Source organism: Cydia fagiglandana, chromosome 19, assembly GCF_963556715.1.
Source record: "Cydia fagiglandana chromosome 19, ilCydFagi1.1, whole genome shotgun sequence".
NCBI classification, from domain to species: Eukaryota; Metazoa; Arthropoda; class Insecta; order Lepidoptera; family Tortricidae; genus Cydia; species Cydia fagiglandana.
The window spans coordinates 15,214,610-15,242,389 of NC_085950.1; the positions used below are offsets into that span (position 1 = coordinate 15,214,610).

The 27,780-nt window shown below is 37.7% G+C and overlaps 2 protein-coding genes across 5 annotated transcripts; one reads left to right on the plus strand and one right to left on the minus strand.

Moving 5' to 3' along the window:
* Positions 1–9,077: 9,077 nt before the first annotated feature.
* Positions 9,078–22,736, minus strand: LOC134674076 (odorant receptor Or1-like). 4 transcript variants are annotated; one of them, XM_063532129.1, is made up of 12 exons: positions 22,445–22,736; positions 22,096–22,351; positions 21,480–21,603; positions 20,911–21,094; positions 17,933–18,062; positions 16,063–16,261; positions 15,026–15,177; positions 14,508–14,568; positions 13,351–13,450; positions 12,223–12,324; positions 10,398–10,547; positions 9,078–9,267 (listed from the first exon to the last, which is right to left on the minus strand). In XM_063532129.1, the coding sequence occupies exons 3-12, from the start codon at positions 21,530–21,532 to the stop codon at positions 9,208–9,210; spliced, it is 1,191 nt and encodes a 396-aa protein (XP_063388199.1). In that variant the 5' UTR covers positions 21,533–21,603; positions 22,096–22,351; positions 22,445–22,736; the 3' UTR covers positions 9,078–9,207. The 4 variants fall into 4 exon arrangements, with proteins under 4 accessions (XP_063388199.1, XP_063388201.1, XP_063388200.1 ...); XM_063532131.1 differs by lacking the exon at positions 22,096–22,351 and having other exon boundaries at positions 21,480–21,568; positions 22,520–22,736; XM_063532130.1 differs by lacking the exon at positions 22,096–22,351 and having other exon boundaries at positions 22,520–22,736.
* Positions 22,737–24,284: 1,548 nt separating this feature from the next.
* Positions 24,285–27,188, plus strand: LOC134674149 (catalase-like). The gene is made up of 2 exons (XM_063532205.1): positions 24,285–24,335; positions 25,692–27,188. Exons 1-2 carry the CDS (start codon positions 24,285–24,287, stop codon positions 27,183–27,185), a joined length of 1,545 nt encoding a protein of 514 aa, XP_063388275.1. The 3' UTR covers positions 27,186–27,188.
* Positions 27,189–27,780: the final 592 nt, after the last annotated feature.

Here is a 27,780-nt window from a genome sequence, read left to right on the forward strand (position 1 = left end):
TATTTAAATATTGTAATAAATATATATGGCATATTTTATGTATGTATGTTCTGCCGTATCTCAAGAGGGATATGTAGGTACCTACTTTCGCACTGCTGGATATAATTTGTTCATCTAGTCAGCGTTTAATTTCCTGATCATAATTACTCGGAAATACGGTATCATACACATCTCGAGACAAGTTGTGGTACCTACTACTCCTACCAGTGATACCGTAATACACGGCATTTTAGAAGCGTGACCGCTTTTTGTAGTTTGTAGAAATTCGAAGAAAAGTTTACTGTTGCCATATAGTGTGTCAGTTTCTATTAGTCGTTAGTCCAAAACCTGAAATGGAACTGTTAGTGTGTGACCTTTTGCTATTAACTGACAAATTCATATCATCCGGCGAACTGTTAATGAGTGGGGGCTTTTAAAGTGTCCTAACGTCACTTAAGAGTAGTTCATAACTCATAACAATCAGCGTCTTTAAAACAACTGCACAAAACTACTGAATTTATAAAAACTCTGTTAAAATAAATGCTTATTTTATATTTATTAAATAAGAAGTTACAACTTTTTTGTAATTTTTCAGAGACTTGGTTTATTTATTTGGGATACATTTATTTAATAACATTTTTGTTAAAGACAATGCTCTACAAAACTAAATTTTGTTTGACTGTGGAATGAAATTGTTAACTCTTACCGACAACTGCATGCTAGGTTTCGTGGAATAAAGAAGATAATAATTAAATATAAAATTCAATATCAATCAGGGTTATAGTCTACCAATACTAATCGCCAGCATTCCACTGGCCAGCGCTGGGTATACAAAGATAATACAGGGTGTGCACCGTTCTAAATTTTGGAGTGTAAACATTATTATAGCGGTGCTTGAACTTCTTGGAAGGATAGTAAAAATATCAAGCAAATTTTGTAGTTCGACGAATGTTTGAGCTTTAGAAAGTAGCCATTTGTTTCGTCTCTAGTGGATTGGATAGCCTGGCTTGACCCCGGGAGAGTAGAGAATGAACCTTTTACGAACTAAGACAAGATGGTTTCGCCAAATGAACAACGAATATTCTTTAGTAAAATTTTAAAAAACTTAAATAATGAAGCTAAACAGAACATTATAAGTATATTTCAGATTCTTAAAATAAGCCTTTGTCAAAGAATGAAGAGTTTCTTTTAATTGCGATGTTTCAAGCCGAGTAAACTTGCCCGGGGGCGTAATAAATACGGGTATTTATCTACTTTACTAAATTGGATCAAATTCAATTTAAAACAATACATTTTCAGCCGCCTCTGCGAATTAATTCTTATTTAGGGTTGTCACTTGAATTTTTAACAGACTTAACAGAACCCTTAATGCTACGTGAACCGTCTTCTTTTAATTTTGAAGTAGATAAATCATTTGCAATATTATCTGTGCATTAACAATCGGTCGAGGAAATATCTTCAGTTACTCAAATTATTCCACAGTCGAAATTGAGATTGTGTGTGTGTGTTGTTATAGTGAGCTTTAGATTCTTCGGACATAATATATTATGCGGTATTCAACGCATGATGTGGGGAAACATGATTTAAAGCCGTATGAATGGCAAACGAGCTCGGAGTGGTGAGATGGTCGAACGCTATGAATGGTTGGCTGGTGGCACGACAGTCTGCACCATGCAATTCACGTGGTTTATTTTATGACCGCACAAAATGGAGACAAATTACCGTCGCGATCCTCAGGGACCAGGAAATCAGGGGAACGGAAAGAAGAATATTATCTTTCTTTGGGAACTGGAAAAAGGCTCAACCCTGAACCAGAAAAGCCGTTTTAATGAAACCAATTAAGAGGCAAGGTAACGCTACACCTAGAAACAAGGAAATATCTACTTACCAAAGTGGATGAAAATAAGAAAATATTTATCAAATGACGAAAATAAAAGTCGCCAAAGCCTCGTTCGTTTTACAGCAGAGTACAGTCATTATATCCAAAAAACCGACCCTACCCGTGATTAATTAGTTCTTGGATTTTTTTTTCGTAGGTCCCTCGGGGGGGTCACTGGGAGTGTAAATTCAAAAAGTAGGCTTAATCAGGCTCCTGCGTATATTCTAAAATTGTTTTTTTTCCAAAGAAACGGTTTTTCTTCAATAACTCGGCCATTTTTGATTTTACAGTAAAACCGTAAGGACAAAAACTAGGAAATTTGATTCTCTACAAGTTAGTCCAGTCATTATATCCAAAAAACCGACCTTTCCCATGAATAATCAGTTCTTGGATGTTTTTTTCGTACGTCCCCCGGGGGAATCACTGGGAGTGTAAATTCAAAAAGTAGACTGAATCAGGGTCCTGTGTATATTCGAAAAACGGTTTTTCTTGAATAACTCGGTCATTTTTGATTTTACAGTAAAACCGTGAGGACAAAAATTGTTCAGAATTTGATTCTCTACAACTTCGTTTCCCTTCATTTATGCCGTAAAGCGTGGAACATAGGAGATAATGATAATATTTTGAATTTGTCGCGTTTTTCAGGTTTAATTTCTAAAATATCGATTTTGGGGGAAAGAAGGTGGGAACCAAAATTGTTCAGAATTTGATTCTCTACAAGTTTAGTCCTCTTCATTTATGTCGTAAAGTTGAAATAAACGGGATGTTGAAAATATTTTGAATTTGTCGCTTTTTTCAAATTTTATTTCCAAACTATCGATCCTAGAAGAAAAATTGTGAGGACCCAACTTGTAGAGAATCAAATTTTCTAAAATTTTTGTCCTCGCGGTTTTACTGTAAAATCAAAAATGACCGAGTTATTCAAGAAAAACCGTTTTTGGAATATACACAGGACCCTGATTCAGTCTACTCTTTGAATTTACACTCCCAGTGATTCCCCCGAGGGACGTACAAAAAAAAAATCCAAGAACTGATTATTCACGGGAAGGGTCGGTTTTTTTGATATAATGACTGGACTAACTTGTAGAGAATCAAATTTCCTACAGTTTTTGTCCTTACGGTTTTACTTTAAAATCAAAAATGGCCGAGTTATTGAAGAAAAACCGTTTTTTTGGAAAAAAAACATTTTTTGAATATACGCAGGAGCCTGATTAAGCCTACTTTTTGAATTTACACTCCCAGTGACCCCCCCGAGGGACCTACGAAAAAAAAATCCAAGAACTAATTATTCACGGGTCAAAATCTATAATGACTGTACTAGGAGGTTAGCTTGGGATCCGTGGGATGGAAGTTTAACCCAAAATTAAAATTCTGTAATCGAGACGAATCTAAGTACGAGATATTCAAAGCTCAACACAAAATGTTAAACAAAACAGTTAAAAAGTTTCCATAAAATCTCCCCTTTGATAAATATTTACTTTGAGAGCATTACACGCTCTTAACTTTACTTCATTGCGAGCACAATCACCTATAGTACTTTTTAACCTACCTATTACTACACCAATAACCCAAGAAAAAAGTCATCATTCGTTAAAATGTCTTACTCTTGTAAGAGTCGTATAAGGGACACAAGCATGACATCGTGTCGCAGCCGGTTATTAGATTTTCTGTCGTTACAAACGAACGACCAGCATTACTCGTGTTCGCAGTTTTCCAATAGTAACAGCACAGACTAAATACCAGAAGATATACGACTTTTAAATCGCGGCGCTTACAGTCCTGGTAAGGCGGCGCATTGATTTGTGTTCGAGTCGTCTACTGGGTTGATTTTTTTTTCTGTGATTCATGTATGTATTTAAAAAATGATGGATGAATAAATAGTCCGTCTGACTCTCCCAGGGAAGTTGGGAACACGCTCTGAAAGTATATTAAAGAAAATATTTAAAAATACTTGAAACCTTCTCTGTTATCAATTATTTAAAAATGTCGGATGGAAAAGTTATAGATTACTCTCAATGGAATTTGCATTGAACTTAAAAAATCCTGATTCCATATCCGTAACTTTCCATAACCATAATAGAAAATTTAGTTCCATAGGCACGAACGAAATGAATAAACTATCTTCGTCTCTCCTGCGCTGTGGCTTTAGCAATATATTGCACACCGCAGTTTTTATCACTTACAATATGTTAGGAATATAAGAATTCTTTTTGCATTTCTAATATTTCTATAAATAGAAAATGAGATGTCTTGTCGAAGTGAATTGGATAACTTGTGATCAATGATTTTGGACGATTTTTCACAGTAGATTTGTCTTTTGTGTGATATTCATCGCGTGGGATGTAATATTGATTGGCTCGTGTCGAGAGAATGACAGCGTTGAAGTGCTTATCATATTTTTTATGTATTTATGGTCCTTTTCCTTATATTATAATTTAGTCGGGAATTGAGAAGAAAACTTGCAAGCATTACGGAAAGAAATATGTAGGGTTATAATTGTACTTTGCAAAACAGACCTGGTGTAGGACTATTATTGCAGATGCGAAAGGCTATGGGGAAGTCTTGGAGCGATCTCAAGCATGAAACACTAGATCGATCCAGATGACGGCTCACTGTAGCCCTCTGCTCCATCTAGGGGACATAGGACCTTTTTTTTCATGTGTAAATGAATTAATTTCTGCTACCTAAAGTTTGCCTGGAAGAGGTCGCTTTTTAGCGATAAGATCGCCTGTTGTTTACCTCTGCTTGTGTTGCCGTTGTCTTTTATTGAGGTGTGCAATAAAGAGTACCTAATTGTATTATATTGTAAGTCAAGCACTTTGTGGTACCTAACGAATGTAACGATTGTCAAACATAATCTCCAACAGAGTTATCGCATACATTCCGGAGGAGTCCAGCGCCATCTACATCAGCTATTAAATTCGAAACGAATTCATTTTAGATTTTACATTTCTATGATCGATATACCTATTTGGTTAGCCATATTGGATTATAATTTATACCAGGAGAGCGATTCTATAATATAAAAATTTGGCAATGTTTTGATCTCATTATTTGGCACGACGAGTACATCACACGCGCACCAATAGCACGCGATCTGTGAAGTTGTATCAAAACAAGATCAAAATCTTAACAAGTTTAAATCGTAATCAGCCACTTTCTGAAGCCGATTAATCATTTAGTTATAACGATTGATACTCGGTTCTTATTGTTTTAATTAAGTTTTATCTTATTTTCGGACATCCAAAAATATTTTATACTCGTGCACAGGGATTGGAGCAACATCCTACTTCAATTAACCGTACAAGTCTGAAAGTAATTAAGACAGGGGCGCTTAATCATCGGCTGATATGCGCCGATATTGGAATCGGCTCATATACAATTGCATCAAATCGGTATATATTTGTCATAGATTTTTATTCTTTTTTTATATTACGTCGGTGGCTCATGAGCATACGGCCGCGGTAAGTAGTCACCGTAGCCTGTGCGTATGTAACTCCGGAGGTGAATTCCGAGAATTTCGTTGGGAATATTAAATTCTTTCTCAAAATAATTCAGAAATTTATACGTTGAAAGAATAAGCTGTATGGTTACCGGGGCGTGTAAAGTGCAAACACGAAATCAGATATTTCGCAAAATAATACGTCTATTCTGAAAGACATAAAGGAGATTATGTTCATTCACATAGAAACTTCAGGTAATGTTAGGTAAAGGTGATTACATGTCGAGCAGACGTAGCATTAAAATTTAAAAATCTGATTTTTATTCGAGATTTTTCTGACATTCGTTCTCAGTGCATGCCACTCAGAACAGACTTAGCAGTACATCAGTAGGTACTTCGTAGGTTAATAAAACATTAAACAAAATCAATCCATACCCATGTGGACGTTATCAAAATATTTGTTATTCAAAATCATCATTTAAACGTCAATTCTACCAGCAAATATAAGGAAACAACTCAAAATCTGTATCAAATGACTTTACCACTCTTGTGGATAAAATGAAACGTTCTTATCAGTTTTTGAACAATCAAAAGAGCCTTTATAAGCTGGTGTGGTGAAAAATAATAATAGAAGAACCATTATAGCAGATATTGCAAAAAAATATCACGTAACCATTGTATTCACATGTCCATTATATCCAACCCTATTTTAGAGTAGGTAGTAGATTTTACAATAGACGATAACTCTCATAAAACCGTGACCGGAACACACCTTCAATACCTTCGGGTTAACTCGATACCCACTATTTTCTAAACCTTAAAATTATTTTCCCCTTCCCGTTGAACTTTGAACTTTATATCGCTAACCTGTGAATACTTTTTGCTATGACAATATTTTTGAGTTATGACTGATGCGATTGGGAGTGAAGTAGAATGCTTTTGTATTTGTAGTGATTCGGCAATATTTTCGCTTCCTGCTTGTCAGCAACAATAATATAATGTTTCGTGGAATAAAACCGGCAATCCAATACGATTTCAAGAACATACCTACGTAGAAGCTAGAGCTGGAAAATTTCGGGAACATTATTAGTAGCTCAATTAAGACCTAGTAGGTAATTTATGTTACAGCAACTCGATCAATGTCGTGGGCATATTAAAGAACATATATTATATAGATGTAAAATTACTATTTGGGTAAAAAACAAGCGTATGGGAATGGGTCAGTGCGCCCCTTATTGAGAAAGGTATAAAGTGCTGTTGGGTGGAGACCACGTGGAGACTCAGTGTTTTAAAACCATATTTGGCAGGTTCAACCTGCCAGGTTGGCCAAAGTTGATTGTAATGTAATGCTATCCAAAAACCTCGAAAAGGGCTTGGGATAGCTATGAATCAAAACAGCAGATCAAAGGGCAGACCGAGCGCCGATCAGTCAGATCCCAATACCAATATTCTTATCGAATACCCTGCCTTTAAAATAAATATAATGTGTTAATTCGAGAGATTAAATGTTCACAAGATACCTACACTCCTATTATATAGGTATTTGCCTGTTTGGGTAAATACTTAAAATACGCTTATCGTGTTATATACGAGTATGACAGGATAACACGTTCGTCTCTTTCTTTTGAACGGAGTTAAATAGTAGCGTTTGAACCCTCACGACGCTATCACGCGATATCCGCGTCCATCATATTTGTTCCTACTTATTTTATAAATAGTTGTTCTGTTTCCGCATAATTTGGTGGGTGTGTACGCTGTCAGCTTTCGCTAGCACGCACGAATCTGAGGTAAAAGAATAATAACACAACATTTTTATTTTACCTAAATTTGCTGCCACACGCTACGGGATGAATAAGATTTATTTTTAGGGTTCCGTACCCAAAGGGTAAACGGGACCCTATTACTAAGACTTCGCTGTCCGTCCGTCCGTCCGTCCGTCCGTCTGTCTGTCACCAGGCTGTGTCTCACGAACCGTGATAGGTAGACAGTTGAAATTTTCACAGATGATGTATTTCTGTTGCCGCTATAACAACAAATACTAAAAAAAACCGGGCAAGCGCGAGTCGGACTCGCGCACGAAGGGTTCCGTACCATAATGCAAAAAAAAAAAACAAAAAAAAGCAAAAAAAATAACGGTCACCCATCCAAGTACTGACCACTCCCGACGTTGCTTAACTTTGGTCAAAAATCACGTTTGTTGTATGGGAGCCCCATTTAAATCTTTATTTTATTCTGTTTTTAGTATTTGTTGTTATAGCGGCAACAGAAATACATCATCTGTGAAAATTTCAACTGTCTAGCTATTACGGTTCGTGAGATACAGCCTGGTGACAGACGGACGGACGGACGGACGGACGGACAGCGAAGTCTTAGTAATAGGGTCCCGTTTTACCCTTTGGGTACGGAACCCTAAAATTATTATTATTATTATTCAGAGCCCACTGTGTCCCACTGCTGGGCAAAGGCCTCCCCCCTCTTTCTCCACTCGTCTCTATTTAGTGCAATATCTGGCCAGCCTCTCAAGAAGGAGTCCAAGTTATCCCGCCATCGCCGACGAGGCCTGCCGGCTCCCCGGTTAGACTCGTGGGGCTCCCACTCTGTGGTTAACTTGGCCCACAAGTCGTCCGGCATTCGGCAGACATGACCAGCCCAGTCCCATTTTAACTTGGCCGCTTTCCGAGCTACGTCTATTATTCGAGTTTTAGAGCGCAGCGTGGTGTTTCGGACTCGATCCCTTAATTTTACACCACACGGAACCCTAAAAACAGAATAAAATAAAGATTTATGTGGGGCTCCCATAAAGCAAACGTGATTTTTGACCAAAGTTAAGCAACGTCGGGAGTGGTCAGTACTTGGATGGGTGACCGTTTTCTTTTTGCATTGTTTTCCGTTTTTTTTTTGCTTTATGGTACGGAACCTTCGTGCGCGAGTCCGACTCGCACTTGCCTGGTTTTTGTTAGCTCCTGCTGACTTTACGTTGCTCTTGTCTTGCACAGGTTTTATATATTTATGAAATGAAATGGAATGAAAAATGTATCCTAGTCCTTTTGATCCTACTGTCGAAAATTGGAAAATTAAGAGGTGGTGTAAAACCTGGAAGAAACGATAATTAGATGAGAATTAAGGACATGGCTTGCCGTGCGAACCATGCGACGCGACGGGAGATAGGGATGTCGCGCGGTGTAAAATGGGTTTTAACGTTTTACCTCAAATAACCTGAAAATATACTTAGGTTTGAATTATGCTAAAGAATATACAGCGAAATTAAATAAAACATGTCTAGTTAAACATGTTTTCGTGTTTTCTATTCTTTCTAGACAACATCTTAATAAGGTTTTGGATAGAGTCAGCCCTTGTAAATATATTCTTTGTTACTTTGTATTACTTATTCCTTTTATGACATTTGCCCTTGATATACACGTGTAACCGATTAATATAAAAACAACAATGTCGGGTTATCCTCCTCTCAAAGTCAGGCTTTTTAATGTAACTGTTTATTTACCTACAATTATTTAAGAGCTCGTTTGTATAACTCATCTGTTACACTGGTTGTAAATAGGGATTAATACGTACTGCTACAACAGTCCTGGGCGTAATCCTTACCTTTGAATTCAAGTACTTATCCAACATAAAATTTCTTCACTAACTACCTACTTTAATTTTCTGAGTGTGTGACTCGTCAATGCAGTATACGTACCTAAAATACTATAGGAAAAGAATATTCTGTGATAAAGGATTTAAAAAATAGGTTATAGAAAAAGTTTAGCTCAGTTTTTTTCTACGCAATTTAATCAGCTAGTGTCTACATTCTACGGCGAAGCGAATTAATTAAGTTGTACTTTGTTTTACGATCGTTGCAATTTACTATGTGAATCAGACCTGACTGGCACACCAGTAAAGTTCTAATTTATTCCTTCTTGAGCTTCTGTTGCAATAGCGCGTAGTATGTGTACGAAGTTTGTACTACCTGGAATAAATAATAAAATAAATAAATAAATAAATATTATAAGACATTCTTACACAGATTGACTCACAGTAAGCTCAAGAAGGCTTGTGTTGTGGGTACTCAGACAACGATATATATAATATACAAATACTTAAATACATAGAAAATACCCATGACTCAGGAACAAATATCTGTATCATCATACAAATAAATGCCCTTACTGGGATTCGAACCCAGGACTATCGGCTTCGCAGGCAGGGTCACTACCCACTAGGCCAGACCGGTCGTCGGAATGAAAAACATTTACGTCGAATTGCCATCTATATTGAACTCTTAATAATATGAGGAGGGCGACCGTTAAAAGGAATACGACATACACAACTATCTCATAGAGAATTACTGTTTTTTCAAGTCAGGCAATGTTTGGCATGGCAATGTTGAAGTAGTTGACAGTATATGAACCACATATGTGTCGCTTAACTTCAAACTCGGGTAAATCCATTGGACCCTCTCAGCAAATATCTACCCTATTACGTTTTCTTAATACCAAAATCGCATAATCTGACAGATGGATTTACCCGAGTTCGAAATTAAGCGACTCATATGAACTAATAGTTATTTGTTTTTAAGGGGGCAAAGTTGTTGTTTAACCGCTCGTGCTAATATTGATACCCGAGCAGGCGAAAGATTCCAAAATTGAACCACGAGCGTAGCGAGTGGTTCGAAAAATGGAATCTTTAGCGTTAAACAAAATTTGCCCCCGAGTGAAACACAACATTTTTCACCACACCAACCCGAAGCAAATATTAAATGTAAAATATGAAACCAAATCAAATCAAAATAAATGTTATTAAATTTATGTCATCCTAAATCATCATTTAAAAGTCAATTCTACCAGCAGCAAAATAACTCATGAATTTGATTACTTTGCCTTACATGTTAATAAAATGCAACTTTGCTATCAGTTTTTGAAGTGCAAAGTAAGCCTTTCCGAGCTGGTGTGGTGAAAATAAACATATTTATTTATTCCTTATTAAACAAAAGAACAATCTTAGTGTGCAAAAGGCGAACTCAATGCCATTCATTCACCAAAGGCATTCTCTACCAGTCAACCTTAACAACCTAAATAAATGAAATTATTATTTACGTACAGCTGCCGCGGTAGGTAGAGAGATCTTGAACATGCCGCCAGCATTGACGACCAAGGCTCGCTGAGCGCGCAGCGCGGTCAGCAGAAGCACCTGAGCCGTCTTAACGTTGCCCGACCATTCGGGGTACGCTGCGTCCGATACTTGCAAGCTCTACAACATACCATACACGAAATGTAATAAGTTTTTGGCAACATTTTGAATTTTTGGTACAAGCTTTTATCGCTGACTGTACTTTTCTTTACATAGGCAACTAATACTCATCGAAACTATTATAAAAACTCCAAACACAATTAGGTTGCGTTGTTTTATCACAGAGTTCCTATGGCCACCTCCTGTCTCATCATCAGATCAGCTCGATTGTGCCATCATATTGCATTGTCACCCGACTTACATAATGTATGCAAATTTTCAATTTCATTGGAAGTCGGAAAATGGGTCAAATTTAGCTTGCAAGATTTGAGCCGTACAAATAAAACCTTAGGTATAAAATAATTAAAAACCGGCCAAGAGCGAGTTGGACTACGCGCACGAAGGGTTCCGTACCACTACGCAAAAAAACGGTAAAAATCACGTTTATGGGAGCCCCACTTCAATATTTATTATATTCTGTTTTTATTAGTATTGGTTGTGAAAATTACAACTGTCTAGCTATCACGGGTCATGAATTAGAGTCTGGTGACCGACAGACAGACAGACGGACGGATGGATAGACGGACAGCGGAGTCTTAGTAATAGGGTCCCGTTTTTACCCTTAGGGTACGGATCCCTAAAAATTATGACTAATTCATTTGGTACCCTTCTCAAATCTCTCAGTGTTATACGCTCGAGTTTGATAGGGGACAAATCGCCTAACAATACCGACGGTCTCCTAATCTAATGTTATAGGAATGTTCAGGGTGATTCATGAGACGTAACCAGGACCAATCCTGCACACCCAGTAACTGATAATTGATCGATCACCGTCGTATTTAGGTGAAACAACCACACTTTTTCCTATTTTTTTATTTATTTTATTTTTTGGTGAGGGGTTCAAATTTAATTCTCTACAATCATAGTCACCCTACAAGACCTAATTAATAAATATAAAACCTCTTTAACCGTAATGACAGCATTTTGATTACGAAGAAAATAAAATGTCAAATTTGAGTGAGATACGACTTTTCAAAAGTAACCAGACCGTGATGACATTTAATTTGACACAGAATATCGGTAGTTTAGTATTCTAATTTTAGGGTGACCATGCATGTCGTAAATAAATTAATAATTTTTTTTTTCAACGGGACTAGAAAATTCACGTTAACCTCACTAATACTGATACGAAGCAGTTGCTTATAATTTACGAAATGCGCAGTGTTAATCCTGCTCATGTCTCCTGAATCACCCTGTAGAAAGGGACAAGGAATACGACGAAGTGGAGCAGTTTAGTATATTCGGGGCGGGCCGCGGAGGATTTTATGTTAGGATATATTGAATTATTTTGATTGGATTGAATAAAAATCGCGTGATCACTTTACGTGCCCTATGTGCTTGGCACGTAGCACGGATTAGCATTTATTTATATATTAGGATTAGAATTTTTAAAAACATCGCTTGATTAAGCAACGTCACTGCCAACGTTATCCACATAACTCACGAAATATACGGTTTAGGTGAATTATTAGCCTTGACTTTAACTTGTTTGATGAGATTTTATACATCTTTTCAAAAACATGTTATCATCGTAATTGATACTAAAATTAAATAACACTCTAATCATTTTATTTTCTCAATTATACGGTGTTAAACTGTATTAACTAATTATTAATTATTAACTGTAAGCACATACCTTATTCAAAAGTACATCGGCAGGGTAGCAATACATCATCAGCTCCATCATAACGCACATCAAGTAGAATATCATCGTGACCATCTCTACTGGCTCTTTTGTCTGGAATTTTATTTACAGAAATACAATAGCATTAAATATAAGTTTGCAAAATATTCTTGAAACTACTCGAATTTCTTTATCAAAATAAACTCGACACTGATTTAAACTTTCACGATTTGTACTCGTTATTATATTATCTACGAAAATGGGACTAGATCGCGTAATGGTCTCCGAGATCACGTGGACAATGCTGTCCTCAAAACGTCGGAAGTAATTTTAAAGTTCATTATACGCGATTGAGTCCCGTTTAAAACGTCTAAAATGGAATGAAAATACTCAGAATTTGCTCGATCAAAGACGAATATCATTGATGTCGATTTTGGCTTGTAGTTTTATGAAATAGGGCCCGGGGGTGCCATAGAGAAGTTATTTTCCGCGTTAGTATATATTACCGTAAACGTGCTTTTAAACTTCTACTTAGTCATGATAGCTATTTCAATGCTCAATACAATTCTCTCTTTCAATGCTCAATACTGGTACTTATCTCCTGGGTGTAATTTCTTAGAAAAAGCATGGTAAACATGTCTTACTAGAATTAGTCCGAGCTTAGTCTGAAAAGATTTTGATAGCACACGCAGTGCAAGTGTTATTTAAACGTCATAATTTCATAGAAGTTAGACGTTTAAAATAACACTTGCACAGCGTTTGCTATCGAAATAGTTGCAGACTTATCTCAGTCTGACTTAAACTACAAATCCAGTAACATACGGTAAACGGTTTAACGGTAGTTTTTATAAACTGCTAACATAACACCATAAACATGAGTCACAGAACTGCTTAAGTTCGACGTTTCATGAATTTCGATCCGATCTAAAATAAATGGTGCCATACTTTCCAGTATTTAGGTATTTGTTAATTAAGATGTAAACAATTGCAGTGTCTTTCATTAAACACGTTGAAAACGTAACAGACGATTAGGAGGTTTGACTTTAACGTGCAAAGCGGTAGAAATTTTCAGTGAAATAATAAAAATACTTCAAATTTTGTCCTAAAGGTTTCATGATTGGTGGCATTACATATACTTACAATTGTTATTTTGTAAACAGTCATGCATACGACTATGCTGCTCGTGACGCACTGGCAGAATATCGGCAAGCTGAATATGTTCGCGATCTCTTCAACGTACCTGGAACAGCCATTGCTTGACTGCTGTATACTTATTATTACATATATTATACTACTCAGAGTTAGCAGAGGGTAAGCGGAAGCACGGCGGTCAACATCTTCGATATAAGGATGTACTTAAGCGTCACCTAAAAGCGTGTTCTTTTGATCCTACACATTGGGTGGAGCTTGCTGCGAAACGTTCATCTTGGCGGTCTACCATCTTTGAATCCATCGTTTGAGGAAAATCACCTCACGACGTTAGATGTAAAGCGAAAATTGCAGACCTAAGCCCTCCTGCGTGTACACGTACTTACAATACGGCCGGTCAACTCTACTGCTGTGAGTGTGAAAGAGTTTTTAAGAGCAATGTGGCCAGCCATATAAGAACGAATGAGCGGAAAAAGCCTTGGTTGCTGAGGTCGCCGTCATCGCAATCAATGTAGAGGATTATATATATATATATATATAATACTTAGTAAGCGATCAACCAATTAATTGCAAGTGTCAAGCTGTCAGTGTTAAGACTAAAGGGATCTACCACTTCCCGTTACATTATATGTAGAAAATCTTATTACCAAATTTGACGTATTTAACCCTTAGAGAATATAACCAACGGAGTGGTCATTAACAGGCGTTCCCCTCCGTCGAAAATAGGCGGCCAATGGTCAACCATATGTCAACCACATGTATGGACTGACGTTTATCTGACATGACGTTCCTATACATTTGATGTGCCCCTCCCCCGCAAAAAACGGCAGACTATTTTGTACCGAAAATTATAGACATGGCGCCTCCGTTGGTCCTCTAAGATTTAAATACAGCTATGCCCTTTCGTTGTTTATTTACATTTTTGGGCTCCTTGGGCTTTTGAGGTAAAAAGGATAAAACGGAACCCTTATCACCAAAAATCGAAAAAAAGTCAAACTGGTATGGCATAACTATGGTAAATATTGAATAAATTGTTCAATAATATTTCCCAATATCAATATCCAGGAAAGAAAATAGGGACTACGTTTGTTTGTGGAAGCGGTCCTCCACTATCCTAATATTAATGAAATACGTATGTATAAACTAACTCTACGATTCGTTGATGGAACTTAACGCAGAGCACCGCTTTCTTGTAACAACCATCTTTACCTGAAAGAAAACACATTTTATATGAATTTTTAAAATAGGTACTTATCCAGAACCTAAAAATATTAAATAAAAAAAAATATAGTTTAGATTAAGGGTTTCAATTATTTATTGCATGAATTTATAAATTCATCAAGTTTTATTTTAGTTTCGTGAGTGTTGCGGATTGATTAGTCATAATGGATCCACTGGCCAGAAGGGTACTGTGCAAATGCTATTGAAGCGTATTTTCACTGAGTACCGCAAGGCATTTTCATAATAGGGCATAAGGCGTTTTGCATTAATTGCGGAATATGCGGAAATTGTTAGAGAAACGTTACGTACACAGCGAAGGTCAACATTAAACAAATGTAATGAAAAAACATATTTTTTCTTCATCTTTTATAGTTTTTTTAATCGGAATTTTTTCCCTGGACACTCTGTATAAGTAGAGGACGTAAGGGTACCCTGCCCTGCTTACCGTCAGCCTTGATATCCAATAGCTGTTCGTGTAGCAAGCCGACCTGCGTAGACGCAAGCGTCAGCACTCCGGAGACAAGAAAATTATCGGCGGCGTCACCCACGCCGCACGTTACAACGCTCAGCGACGTATACGCGTACATCACTGCGAAACTACAACAGACGTTTGAAAATAACAACACTAAAAACGACAATTTATAAGGAAGGAGTTGGTTAAAGAGCGTCTAGTATTTCAAAGATTGCATGTACACTCGAGAATTTGGGACAGGTATCGCCGTAACCAAGCGGGCAGCACGTGCAGGGTCGTCTAGCGGCTAGCGGGCAGGACGTTAGCCGCGTAAGCTGATGACGCCGGTTCAATTCCGGCCTCGGCTACCAGAGAGCTTGGTCACTTTCCTGTATGACATCTCATCATCATCTAGTGGGGCACTTCTATTTCGGTTTAGTTTAGTACATAGGCAAGTTTTGTAGAAGTGGAATTAGATTTCTCCACCATAGATACAAGATAGGGCAATGTCATTCATGTTTTCTTCTAAAATAAAAATAGCGAGTTCTTACGTAAAGCCAAGTTAAAATGTAAACGTGAGAAACATTGCAGTGATTCGAACACTAGGCGCTGTATCGCCAGAATAATTCAACGTGACCTTGTTTGTACTTAGCACTTAGAGTAAGATTTGTATAAGCAATAAGTGGTACATGCATGCCGCGTTTTCCTGTAATTGGATGGATATTTATGCAATCGATATGTACAAGTATTTTTGTACCTATTGCACATGTTGGTGAACCTAAATAAAATGACTTAAAGATCTTAAGAACGGGTCACTCACGTATTTTACGAGGAGTGTCATCAGGGAGTGTCAGGGGAGGGTGTCTTCATGACACTCCTCAGTACGGAGTGAAACATGTCGAGCGTTTTTCGACTTAAAATACGTGAGTGACCCGTTCTTAAGATATTTAATATGTCTGTGTCTCACGGAAGTTTTGTTATTAAAATAACTTAAAGGTTTAAAAACCCCTGTATTAAATACTCGTAGTTACATATACTGCCCACTAATGTCGAAAGGGAAGGTTATCTTCAACGGCAGCGTCAACACATCCTTCAGCGCCGGCACCACGAACCAGAATATGGCGGTAACGCCGGCCGACCACAACAACAGGTTGCCGATCAATCCGGTCAGCTTCACCGCTCGCTCGAGTTGCACTTTGAGTTTCGGCTCCGTATGGGTGAAGGCGGGGCCTGTGAAAGAGGTTTATTCGGAGCGCTGCATCGAACAAGACAAGTACAAGACGTCCACAAAATAGAATAGAATAATGCAAAAAACCGCAAAAAATAAAACGGTCACCCATCCAAGTACTGACCCCGCCCGACGTTGCTTAACTTTGGTCAAAAATCACGTTTGTTGTATGGGAGCCCCACTTAAATCTTTATTTTATTCTGTTTTTAGTATTTGTTGTTATAGCGGCAACAGAAATACATCATCTGTGAAAATGTCAACTGTCTAGCTATTACGGTTCGTGAGATACAGCCTGGTGACAGACGGACGGACGGACGGACGGACGGACGGACAGCGAAGTCTTAGTAATAGGGTCCCGTTTTACCCTTTGGGTACGGAACCCTAATAGAACGTCACGGTCAACTCGTCAAATACAGGGTGATTCCTGAGACGTGAGCAGGACTAATCCTGCACACTCAGTAACTGATAATTGATCGATCACCGTCGTATTTAGGTGAAACAACGACACTTTTTTCTATTTTTTAACTTTTTGGTGAGGGCAAATTTAACTCTCTACAATCATGGTTACCCTACAAGACCTAATTAATTAACATAAAACCTCTTAACCGTAATGACAGTATTTTGATTACGAAGAAAATAAACTGTCAAACTTGAGTGAGATACGAGTTTTCAAAAGTAACCAGACCGTGATGACAGTGATGACATTAAATTTGACACAGAATATCGGTAGTTTAGTATTCTAATTTTAGTGACCATGCATGTCGTAAATAAATTTATCAATTTTTTTTCAACACGAGTACAAAATTAACGTTAATCTCACTAATACTTTTTTAACACGAGTAGAAAATTAACGTTAATCTCACTAATACTGACACGAAACAGTTGCTTATAATTTACAAAATGCGCAGTGTTAGTCCTGTTCACGTCTCCTGTGTCACCCTGTATGTGTCCAAGAAAATGCTGGGCGTTTTAATCGTAAACCAAACCAAAGAGATAGACATGAACTTACCTATGCCTAGCTTTTTCGGGCACTGTTTCTAGCAGCTACTACGAGTAACTACCTGAGGGTTACGCTACGAGTGGTGAGCAACACCAACGTGTTTCAGAATGTTCTGCGCATAAGCCGCGCCACGAGATCATTTCGAATTTTCAACCGTTCAATTCTCGTGAAATTTAGTGAGCAGGTTGCATAGTTATACCAAAGAGAATAGAGTATATAGACAGTTACCGTCATGTGAAATTCTGTACATTTACTGCGATCTTTCGCCAGGAGATTAAAACTGTTAGAATGTCATTTGACTTTGATCCTTATTCTTTCACTGAAATGTTTTTCACTGAAAAGTAAGCCAAAGGTTATGGCACCATCGCTCGAAAGGATTGCACCATATCTTTGGCCTAGTGTCGAGTAGATGGCGTTAATTTAAATATTTAACATATTAATAGATATCAGTGAAATAATAAGGATTAAAGTCTAACAGTTTTAATCTTCTGTCGAAAATTGGCATAAATTTATTGTGGCTACATAATTTACTTTGACAATCCGCCTCTAATTCGAATTCACTTTGGTTATACCTATACATTTTATTGTCGACTCAGATTTTGGATATCTTTCCAAAGGGTGAAGCAACAACAACAACATTTTTACTAAGAAACATTGTTGTAAGGAACTTTACCGTCTCCCAAGGCGATGAGACGCTTGATCCTTTCCTGGCGAACGATGATTGTCATCAGCTTGACGGCTTGTACGAGATGTGACAGCAGCAACACAGCCGCGTCTACCATACGCTCCGAGTCGTGTCGGTGCTACAAGAAATGATTTAACGAATTGGACGGAACCTGCCAGATTACACAATGGCTAGATGACAAGTTATTATTAAGATGAAAGTCGAGGACCCGCGCGAAATCGCCTTTTCATACAAAAGTAGTCCTCATTTTTCTCTCTGGATACGAGTATTAACATTATTGAAAATATTTTGACCTAAATTTTTGTATATGAAGTTCTTGAACCGTCTAAATGGGGTTTTATGCTAGCTACTCTGACCACGGAGGCCGATTTATTCTTGTTTTGACACTAGGTACTATGAAAATCGCTCACATTGATTGGCATGCGAAATGTAATGAAAGTCGTGCTTGAAATGCGCACCACATTGACAATGTCGTATCAAATTAAAAGGGCTACAAATATAATGCCACCAAAAAATACTTTGGTACCCTAAATAAAAAAATCATGCTTACCAAAAAAAATTACTGAACACCAAAAAAATAAGGCCTAAAATTACAAATGTACCACCATTTTAATTACGACTGCACTTCAAATTGTATTCGAATACCAAATATATTGAATGATTACCAAAAATCATTAATGATCACCAAATCTTGAAGACCAAATAAATGCGATATTTTCACCTAAATAAACCACTATGATACCAAAAAATTTATACATATTACCAAATAAAGTAAAATGATGCCAAAATTACTAGCCCCTCCCGCTCAACCCCCGTACCCCGCACCGCATAACTTAGGTAGGCATACTGAAATGCTACTAGAAAAGTATGTTAGGTTAGGTTTGTACTGCTATCAGTTAAGTGGGCTAGGCTAGGTTAACACTGCGACCCTTACAGAAACGAATTGCTACTAGAAAAGTGGGTTAGGTTAGGTTTGAACTGCGACCCTTACAGAAAAGAAATGCTACAACAAAAGTGGGTTAGGTTAGGTTTGAACTGCGACCCTTACAGAAACGAAATGCTACTAGAAAAGTGGGTTAGGTTAGGTTTGAACTGTGACCCTTACAGAAACGAAATGCTACTAGAAAAGTGAGTTAGGTTAGGTTTGAACTGCGACCCTTACAGAAACGAAATGCTACTAGAAAAGTGGGTTAGGTTAGGTTTGAACTGTGACCCTTACAGAAACGAAATGCTACTAGAAAAGTGGGTTAGGTTAGGTTTGAACTCCGACCCACACAGAAACGAAATTCTACTAGAAAAGTGGGTTAGGTTAGGTTTGAACTGCGACCCTTCCAGATAAGAAATGCTACTAGAAAAGTGGGTTAGGTTAGGTTTGAACTGCGAACCTTACAGAAACGAAATGTTACTAGAAAAGTGGGTTAAGTTAGGTTTGAACTGCGAACCTTACAGAAACGAAATGTTACTAGAAAAGTGGGTTAGGTTAGGTTTGAACTGCAACCCATACAGAAACGAAATGCTACTAGAAAATTTTGCTTTGCTTTAATAGGATAGCAAGATTTAAAAATTTGGTTATAATTTTACATTAAAATGGAGTTCTAATTTTGGTGGTCATTCACTATTTTTGGGTTTACAATGATTATTTTGGTGTCATTTTATTTAATAGGATAGCACGATGTAAAAATTTGGTGATCAATTGACATTAAATTGGGGTTTGAAATTTGGTAATTATTTACAATTTTTGGGTTAATAATGATTAATTTGGTGTCATTTCCTTTAATAGGATAGTAAAATGTATTAAAATTGGTAATCATTTCTCATTAAAATGGTGTTATAATTTTGGTGATCATTCATTATTTTAGGGTGGTAAAGTAGATTTTTTTGGTATTAAATTTTATTAAATTTGGTGATCAGTTAAATAGCAGCCAATTAAAAGCAAAACAATAACACAATGTTAACTCAGAATCAGAATCATCATCATCATCATCATCATCACCATTTATTCATTGATTAACTTACATTAACAGATATACCAATCATGTAAGTTATAAACATAACAATTTATTGTATTACTAAGTATATACTATATACATGACTAATAGGTAATACCTAATACTAAATTATCACGGTATAGTCGTGGGTGTGGAGATCGACTCCAAATACCGATTTCGGCTCCTTGACCTAATACCTAAGTAGGCATTTACATAATAGTCGGAAATAATTAGATATTTACTTAGAAAGATTTACATGTATTAATTACGTTTACTTATGACGTCAAATGGAGGTCATGTAATCAAACGCAAATATTTTTGATTATACGAACGCCACTATTAAATAAAACTAAATTTTTAGGTTTCCGTTAAGAGTGACATTCCATTTCCAACTGCAGCTGCAATACTGTTAATTTTACTATGGAAATTGACAATGACAGCGACGCGTTTCCATAGTAAATAAAATGAATAGTATTGCAGCTGCAGTTGGAAATGGAATGTCACTTTTAGTCAAATAATTGATCACAGAGCCACAGAAACTAACTAGCTCTTACATGCAGTTTAGTTTGTGAGGCTTTGAGTTAACAGAGAGATTTATGTGCTAGACTAAGATCTTAACGAAAATAAGTTTCACGTAAATCATAATGTCCCATACATTTTGATATTTATAGCATCTAAGGCAGATACGCGGTCAGCCGGCCACCAGCGTATCATGTGGAGAAACATAATTTTAGGACGAATGAATGGCAAACGTGCTCAGGGTGAGCACGTATGAGATGGTCAAACGCCAACTTAAGAGGCCGATTAGCGGCAATATGCACCATGCAGTACAAATTGCTTAAAATCGCACAAAATGGAGACAAATTAGGTCGTGATCCTCAGCTCGCTAGTGAACGGAGAAGAAGTATGTTTGACATTCCGCCTTCTCTGTATACAAGAGTAACAAGCATCTTAACATTCAACAGTGTATACACTCACCTTACACACGTAGGCGATCTCAGCCAGAATGATGAAAAAGAACAAGACAGTTTGCGTGACGCATCTAAACACCATGTAGGCCATTCTCTTGCCGTGCGTCAGGTCGTCCGGCATCCACACCCCCGTGTACTTCATTACGGCTATGGAGGACGCGAGGCAGTCGGAATTCTTCATTGCAGTATCCCTGCATTTGAGAACGATCCGCTGTCATTGTTTTAGAATTTAGAGCAACCGATTACTCGTCACAAGACCTGCTGTGTTGATTTCCAATTCCATCTCGCACTGACAATCCAGGTATGGCTTACTTTTACTGCCTTTTAATAACTTACCTACGATAGATTATAAACCACTCTTTGACCGAGTGAGATAAAAGCTGTCTGTTCCAGTTTGGGCAAACATGTATTGGTGTGTCCGGCTTTTCTCCTCTACAGGCAGGCAGGTTCAGATCATTATTGTCGGTTCAATATTTGGAAATTCTTCAAAATGGCCGAGCTATGGGAGTTCGCGGGGTCTACTGCTCAAAACTACAAAGCCCACTGAATAGATAATACTTTTGATAATTTTCTTACCCAGGATGAGAGGAAAAGAAGTAGACCAGCGTATTAAAAATCTGTTGATACATTGTGTGGTTCACTCTTTCAAGTCTTTGCTTACACTGCTAAATAAGATTGGTTTTTAATACCGCAAAAGTTCCTGTAATTAAGCTTTATTTAAAACCTTAATTCAAAAGTTTTTAATTCGAATCAAATTACATAATTTCGTTGGAAACTTGGTATTTGTTTTCTACTTAGTAGATATATTTTCATCGGGACAGAAGGCGTTGAATTTAATACGGCGCGGCAGGTCAGAAAGTATTCAGTCGGGGTCACCGGCGTCTGGTCAGGCAATGACTCCGTTGACTGACCTGATGAGCTACAGGCGTGAGTTATTATGTTCACTATGACTTATTTTAATTAGCATTCATTTTGACAAAAAAGTCTAAGTAATAACAGAGCCAAATATTGTTGCTAAAGTCGCAAATCTTTTATCTTCGCTGAAAGGAGACAAGAGGCTTGCAACTTAAGGTATTGTTGGCTAAAGTAGCTAATGTCCGTGAAATGATGTTACGAGGTTTACTATATTAGCCAACGATATAGAGATTTCATTATCACTGTTACTGAATGTCGCTCTAGCCGTTGTCCTTACCTGCGACAAATCGAATGTGGATTGAGTTGTGGGGCAAATCACTGCGAAAACTCGACTCGGATCTCGCAAACCCCGCCAGCGACAGAGATATGAACTGGCCTCCTTCTTGAAACAGTGGCTAGACACAGCACTCTGAATCGAGATCCAGTGGAGGGGCGAGGCCATTGGCCAGTGGAACACGACAGGCTCCAAAAGATGAATGATTGTCGTTATCGGCGTCGGGTTGTTACATCCATTGTTTCAGTTAGAACCAGAGCTCGGATAGGGTGAGCTATTTGCCTTATAATTTGACATGTCTTATGTCATATATAAGGCAAATAGCTCACCCTATCCGAGCTCTGGTTAGAACAATGCCTAATAGGTATTGGCATAAGTTACAGGGGAGAAGAATGCAACCATAGGATAGATAACAAACATCCCAAACCTGTATTTAATTCTTAGCTGATTTTGCTTTAAAACAGCACACGTGATAACTCAATACCAATTTTCTTTCAAGTGACAGAATTTTGCTGTGAAACCTTGCTGATCGTTGCAATCAAATGCGAGTAATTGCAGCAGCTCAGACGTGTTATTAAGATATTTGACGTCGCATTCTGTAATAAGTAGTTCAGAAATTCGATTCGTTATTGTGATTGCCTGTAATTTTCTTCGACAATTATACTAAAGTCGAGAGGTTATACTAAAACGTCAAAGAGTTGACTTCCCATAGAAAATCAAAATTTCGCGCCTTTTTAGGGTTCCGTAGCCTAAAAAAACGGAACCCTTATGGATTCGTCATGTCTTTCTGTCTCTCTGTTTCTATTTTTGTGTGAAAATCTTAATGCGGTTCACAAAATACATCTACTTACCAGGTTTCAACAGTATAGTTCTTATAGTTTCGGAAAAAAGTGGCTGTGACATACGGACGGACAGACAGACAGACAGACAGACATGACGAATCCATAAGGGTTCCGTTTTTTGCCATTTGGCTACGGAACCCTAAAAAAATGGCTCGACCTTGCGTCTCAAACTATATAAAAGAATAATAAAATTATAAGTTTGAATTCAATATAATTGAATTGGTACTTATTTTAAATAGTAAGTTCAGAGAAAAGGTTTCGCCTGCCAAAAAGGCACCTGCCGCGATAGCAGAGGACGCTGGTTCGATTCCAGCCTGGGGCACTGGAGGCCTTGGTCATGTTTTCTTAGTATATATTATGACATTTATTTCAGTTTATAATTTATATAGTAGTGTTTCTACTTGAAATTAAAAAAAAAAAACAAATTAAAATTTCCTCTGAAAATAATTTAATTTGTTCTAAAGGGTTCAGTCAGCAGCAGAAGTTGATAAGCGGGTGAGATGTTCAAAATTACTTTTGACACGCTCTTATTTTCATAACAGTCGCGTCAAGATCATTTTGAACACCTCGCCCGCTTAGCAACTTCTGCTGCTGACTGTACTTCTAATAGTATGAAAAGGTCTCGTGTTACATAGGTATATACGTACATTAAAATTAGTGTTATTTTCATTTATTAATTGAAGAAACAATTATATTCTAATCAAATGTAATTGTATAAATCTGAATAGGGGGCTGTTAATTCTGAAATTAAAAAAAAGACGTATTAATATTAGGTCGGAATTGTATTGGTTCGTGCTCACCCATTTCCGCTAATGCAAACTCCAAATATTGTTAATAGGTGTTACGAATAAATTGCATTACCATTAGGTTTAGATGAATGCAAACAGGATGCAGACCGGGAATCTTTATTCCGGTGCGCATTTAGTAATTAGCGATATCCATTCGTGCTTATATAAGTGCTTATGTACTCCGTACTCCGTCTTCTCGAGCCATGAAGCGGATAGTAGTGTTAGTTTGCTTTGCCATAGCAGAAAATGTATTTGGAATTGACTACCTCAATGTCACCTTAGATGCTGTTGCACGGCAGTTACAGGTGTTTAAAGCAGAACATCCGGTAAGCGGTAATATTACTCAATTTACTCATCTAGCCCAATTCGAACGTAGATACACTGATATCAGAATGACATCAAAAAGATGTTAAACAAGTATTTATACCTACATAGGTAGGTACTTGACCGATTATGTATTGAAATTTCTTACTTAATTTACTACACCTTCGGGTTTTCTATGTTTTCAAAGGGCGTCAGATATATTCCCTTATTTTATAGTAATTCCATACAAACTTTAACCATGGATATCTCCATAACCTTGGGGTTCCGCGCCATGGAGGATGGACTGGGGGTAGCTTTAGCCCTCCTGCCCCCTCTCCACTCCAAAAATCGACGATCCATTATTTACCATTAATCTTTTTGAGTACCTATGATATATATTAATTCATTTTCAATGTACCCGAAGGTTGTGAGAGGCACGAGATCTGTGAATTACCGACTTCAAGATTTTAAAGGTCTCAATTCGGTTGTTTATTTTTAGGGTTCCGTAATCAACAGGTGTAATCTGTAATCCTTAAGAAACCCTTATTATATATACCCGGGTCTCTATTGTTTCCCAAATAGTTTTAAGTCATAATGTATTGTTTGTCCGAATTTTCGTTAGTCATAATTGGTTTTTCTCAGAAACGCGTAACTTTTCAGGATTGCCATAAAACAAACCTAACCTAACCTAACCTATCTATAGAATAACCTTAGGAAAATCCTGAAAAGTTAACGGTTTCAGTTTTATGACTAACGATAATATGACAAACAATACATTATGACTTAAAACTTTATGGGAAACAAAGGGACCCCATATATACCCATATGGGTTATCTATAAACCTATATTCATCCGTCTGTCCGTCCGCGGTTTTGCTCAGTGATCGATTTAGTGCTAGAAAGCTGCAATTAGGCATGGATACATAAATTAACCATTGCGAAATAGTGGTAAAATTAAATTAAATTTAAATTTAATTGTTTAATTTGTCACAGAAAGACGTGCTTTACCACCCTATCAACTCTAAGGAGGGCAAGCAGTACGTTCTTGCACCTCCTATATGAATCCCTTACGGGATTAGATAAAGCGAGGGAGATTGTGCTGCCATCTATACAACTTTAAGAACGGTCAGGGATTCAAACCCAAGAGTCCCAGGGCCTCCAATTTCGTAGTAAACTACTTATTAGGCTTGCAGGTCGTTGGTGTAGTTGTAGTACCTAGTTACTTTTGAACTGTTCTTTTTTTATAAACCTGTGAGCTTGATACGCAGAACGCGCTAATATTTTCTAGAAATCATGTTGTGTGCATTAGATAAAATCCTTGGGGTTAAGATGGACACAGACAAACACAAATAAGTTTGCCCATTCGTCGATGTATATCGCGATAAACGAACCTATTGCTTTTATCTCTCCACTCAACATGTTATTACTACTGACTCAGTTTCTCCACCTGACCAACTGTTGCTGTTGCCACAACGAACTTAAGTTCATGAAAGCTTTCGCGGTTATCGTCAGTACCCAAAACTCAGGGCTTACAGGCCGATTTGCGTAAAAATGCCGAATGTTTTTTTTTTTACTCGAAAAATGTTTACATGACAGACATTACAGACAGATCCAATGCGCCATGAAACTTAACAATGATATTTAATTTAACTGTATACCTATTGCAGAAACCTATTGGAGTGCTGACAACTTCCGCTGGCAAGCCGGTGGAGGTGCGAGAGACAGTGACTCTCAACACAGATTTCTTCAACAATCAATTTTTCTGGGACCTGCAGACTGCATCCGAACATGAGCGCATCCCGGAGCGCTCAGTGCACGCGCGGGGAACGGGCGCCTTCGGCTACTTCGAAGTTACTAACGACGTTTCCAAATACACCAAAGCGGATGTCTTTAATGGCATTGGAAAGAGAACCCCCGTTGTCGTCCGATTCTCCTATCTAGTCCAAAATCGCGGAGGCTTAGATATAGTCAGAGAGACAGGAGCTTTAACAGCCAAATTCTACACAAACGAGGGCAATTTAGATTTTCTGGCCTTATCGTTGCCAGTTTTTCTCTATAATTCTCCACATTTATTCAGTCCGGCGGCTCATGCTTTCAAAAGAAACCCTAAGACACACATTGTCGATTCTACAGCTCGTCTAGACGCCGTCACTCTTACGCCTGAAATCCTTCACCAGATATTGTGGCTGTTATCAGATTTCGGTATTTTTTATGGCTACAGGAAAATGAACGCATTTCCTATCCACGCATACGAGATCGTTAACAAACATGGCGACAGCTATTATGTGAGATTTAATTTCATGACTGAACAGGGTCTGGAGCTACTAACCGATCGAGCTGCCATGGCTTTTAGAGCTTATGACCCAGACTACGCGACCAGAGAACTGTATGATGCAATAGCCGCAGGAAACTACCCCTCTTGGAGACTAGATATGGACATCATTCCCAAGTCTCACATTCCTAAGCTTAATTACAATCCTTTCGACATGAGCGCTTTATGGAGGAATGGAACATACCATACGGTAACTATTGGACGCTTAGTTTTAGACAGAAACCCTGAGAACAACTTTAAGGATGTTGAACAAATGGCCTTTAATCCCGGAAATTTGGTGCCCGGAATACCAGGGCCGGTTGACGATGCGTTCAAAGTGCGAAGATTCTCCTACCGAGATGCTCAAACTCACCGGTTAGGAATCAACCATAATAAAATTGAACGCAATCATCCGAAGTATAGGAAGACCTACAACCGAGATGGCTTGCCGCCAGTGCTAGATAATATGAAAGATGCGCCGAATTACTATCAGAACTCTTTCAACGGCCCAGTTCCGTATGTGGACGTAGCGAAGCCTAAAGAGATGGCATCGCTTAAGTTCAAACAGTCGATAGATCTTGGAGAATCTTCTTATTTCTACAACACTTTCGTTAATACAGAAGGGAAGAGAAACAGGATGGCATTAAACATAGCCAACATAGCGGTGAACGCGATTGAAGAAACGCAAAAGAAAGCGCTCGAGCTCCTGTACCTCGTAGACCGCGATTTGGGGTCGCGCGTCGCAGCCGCGCTGCCGATCGCCGAGGCGCAGAAGCTTTTGGGGTTCCCAAAGCTCGTATTAGTTGAAGAGAATCCTAGAACATATGATTTAGCACCTATGTGCCAATAGTTACAGGAAATACAGTTAGTAATAATAAATTTCATGTTTAAAAAACTAGTTACAAAAAACTTATTACAGTCGCCTGTCAGCACTTTTTGTAGGATTGTTTCCGGCATTCATTTCCATTCATAGCTTTGGGATCAGTTTTGTACTATGTCCACTTTTTTATTTTTGTTAATCTGTAGACATCGTAAAATACATAATATAAAAAATCTTTCATTTTGTGTTCTTATAGACTTGAATGTTATTATAATATTTAATTTGCTTATGTGACCGTGATTTTTTCTGTGTTAGCACACATATTTGTTCCTGAGTTATGGGTGTTGTATGGGGATTTTTCTCTATCTATATTTTGAAGTATATGTATCTATATAGATACTAGGCGACGATAAATATAATAGGTCTATTTATCGTCACCCATGGGGTAGGTTGATTTGTGTAATTTGATGTTATAATTTTATAAGCTAAAATTGTGTTTAAAAGTTGAAACTTCTGTCTGCTAGATTAGTTATGATCGACGAACTGTGAGTGTGTGTGACAACATTAATAAAATTCCTTCTTAAAATACCTTGTCTTCTTAAAGTATAAGTTCAAATTAAAAGTA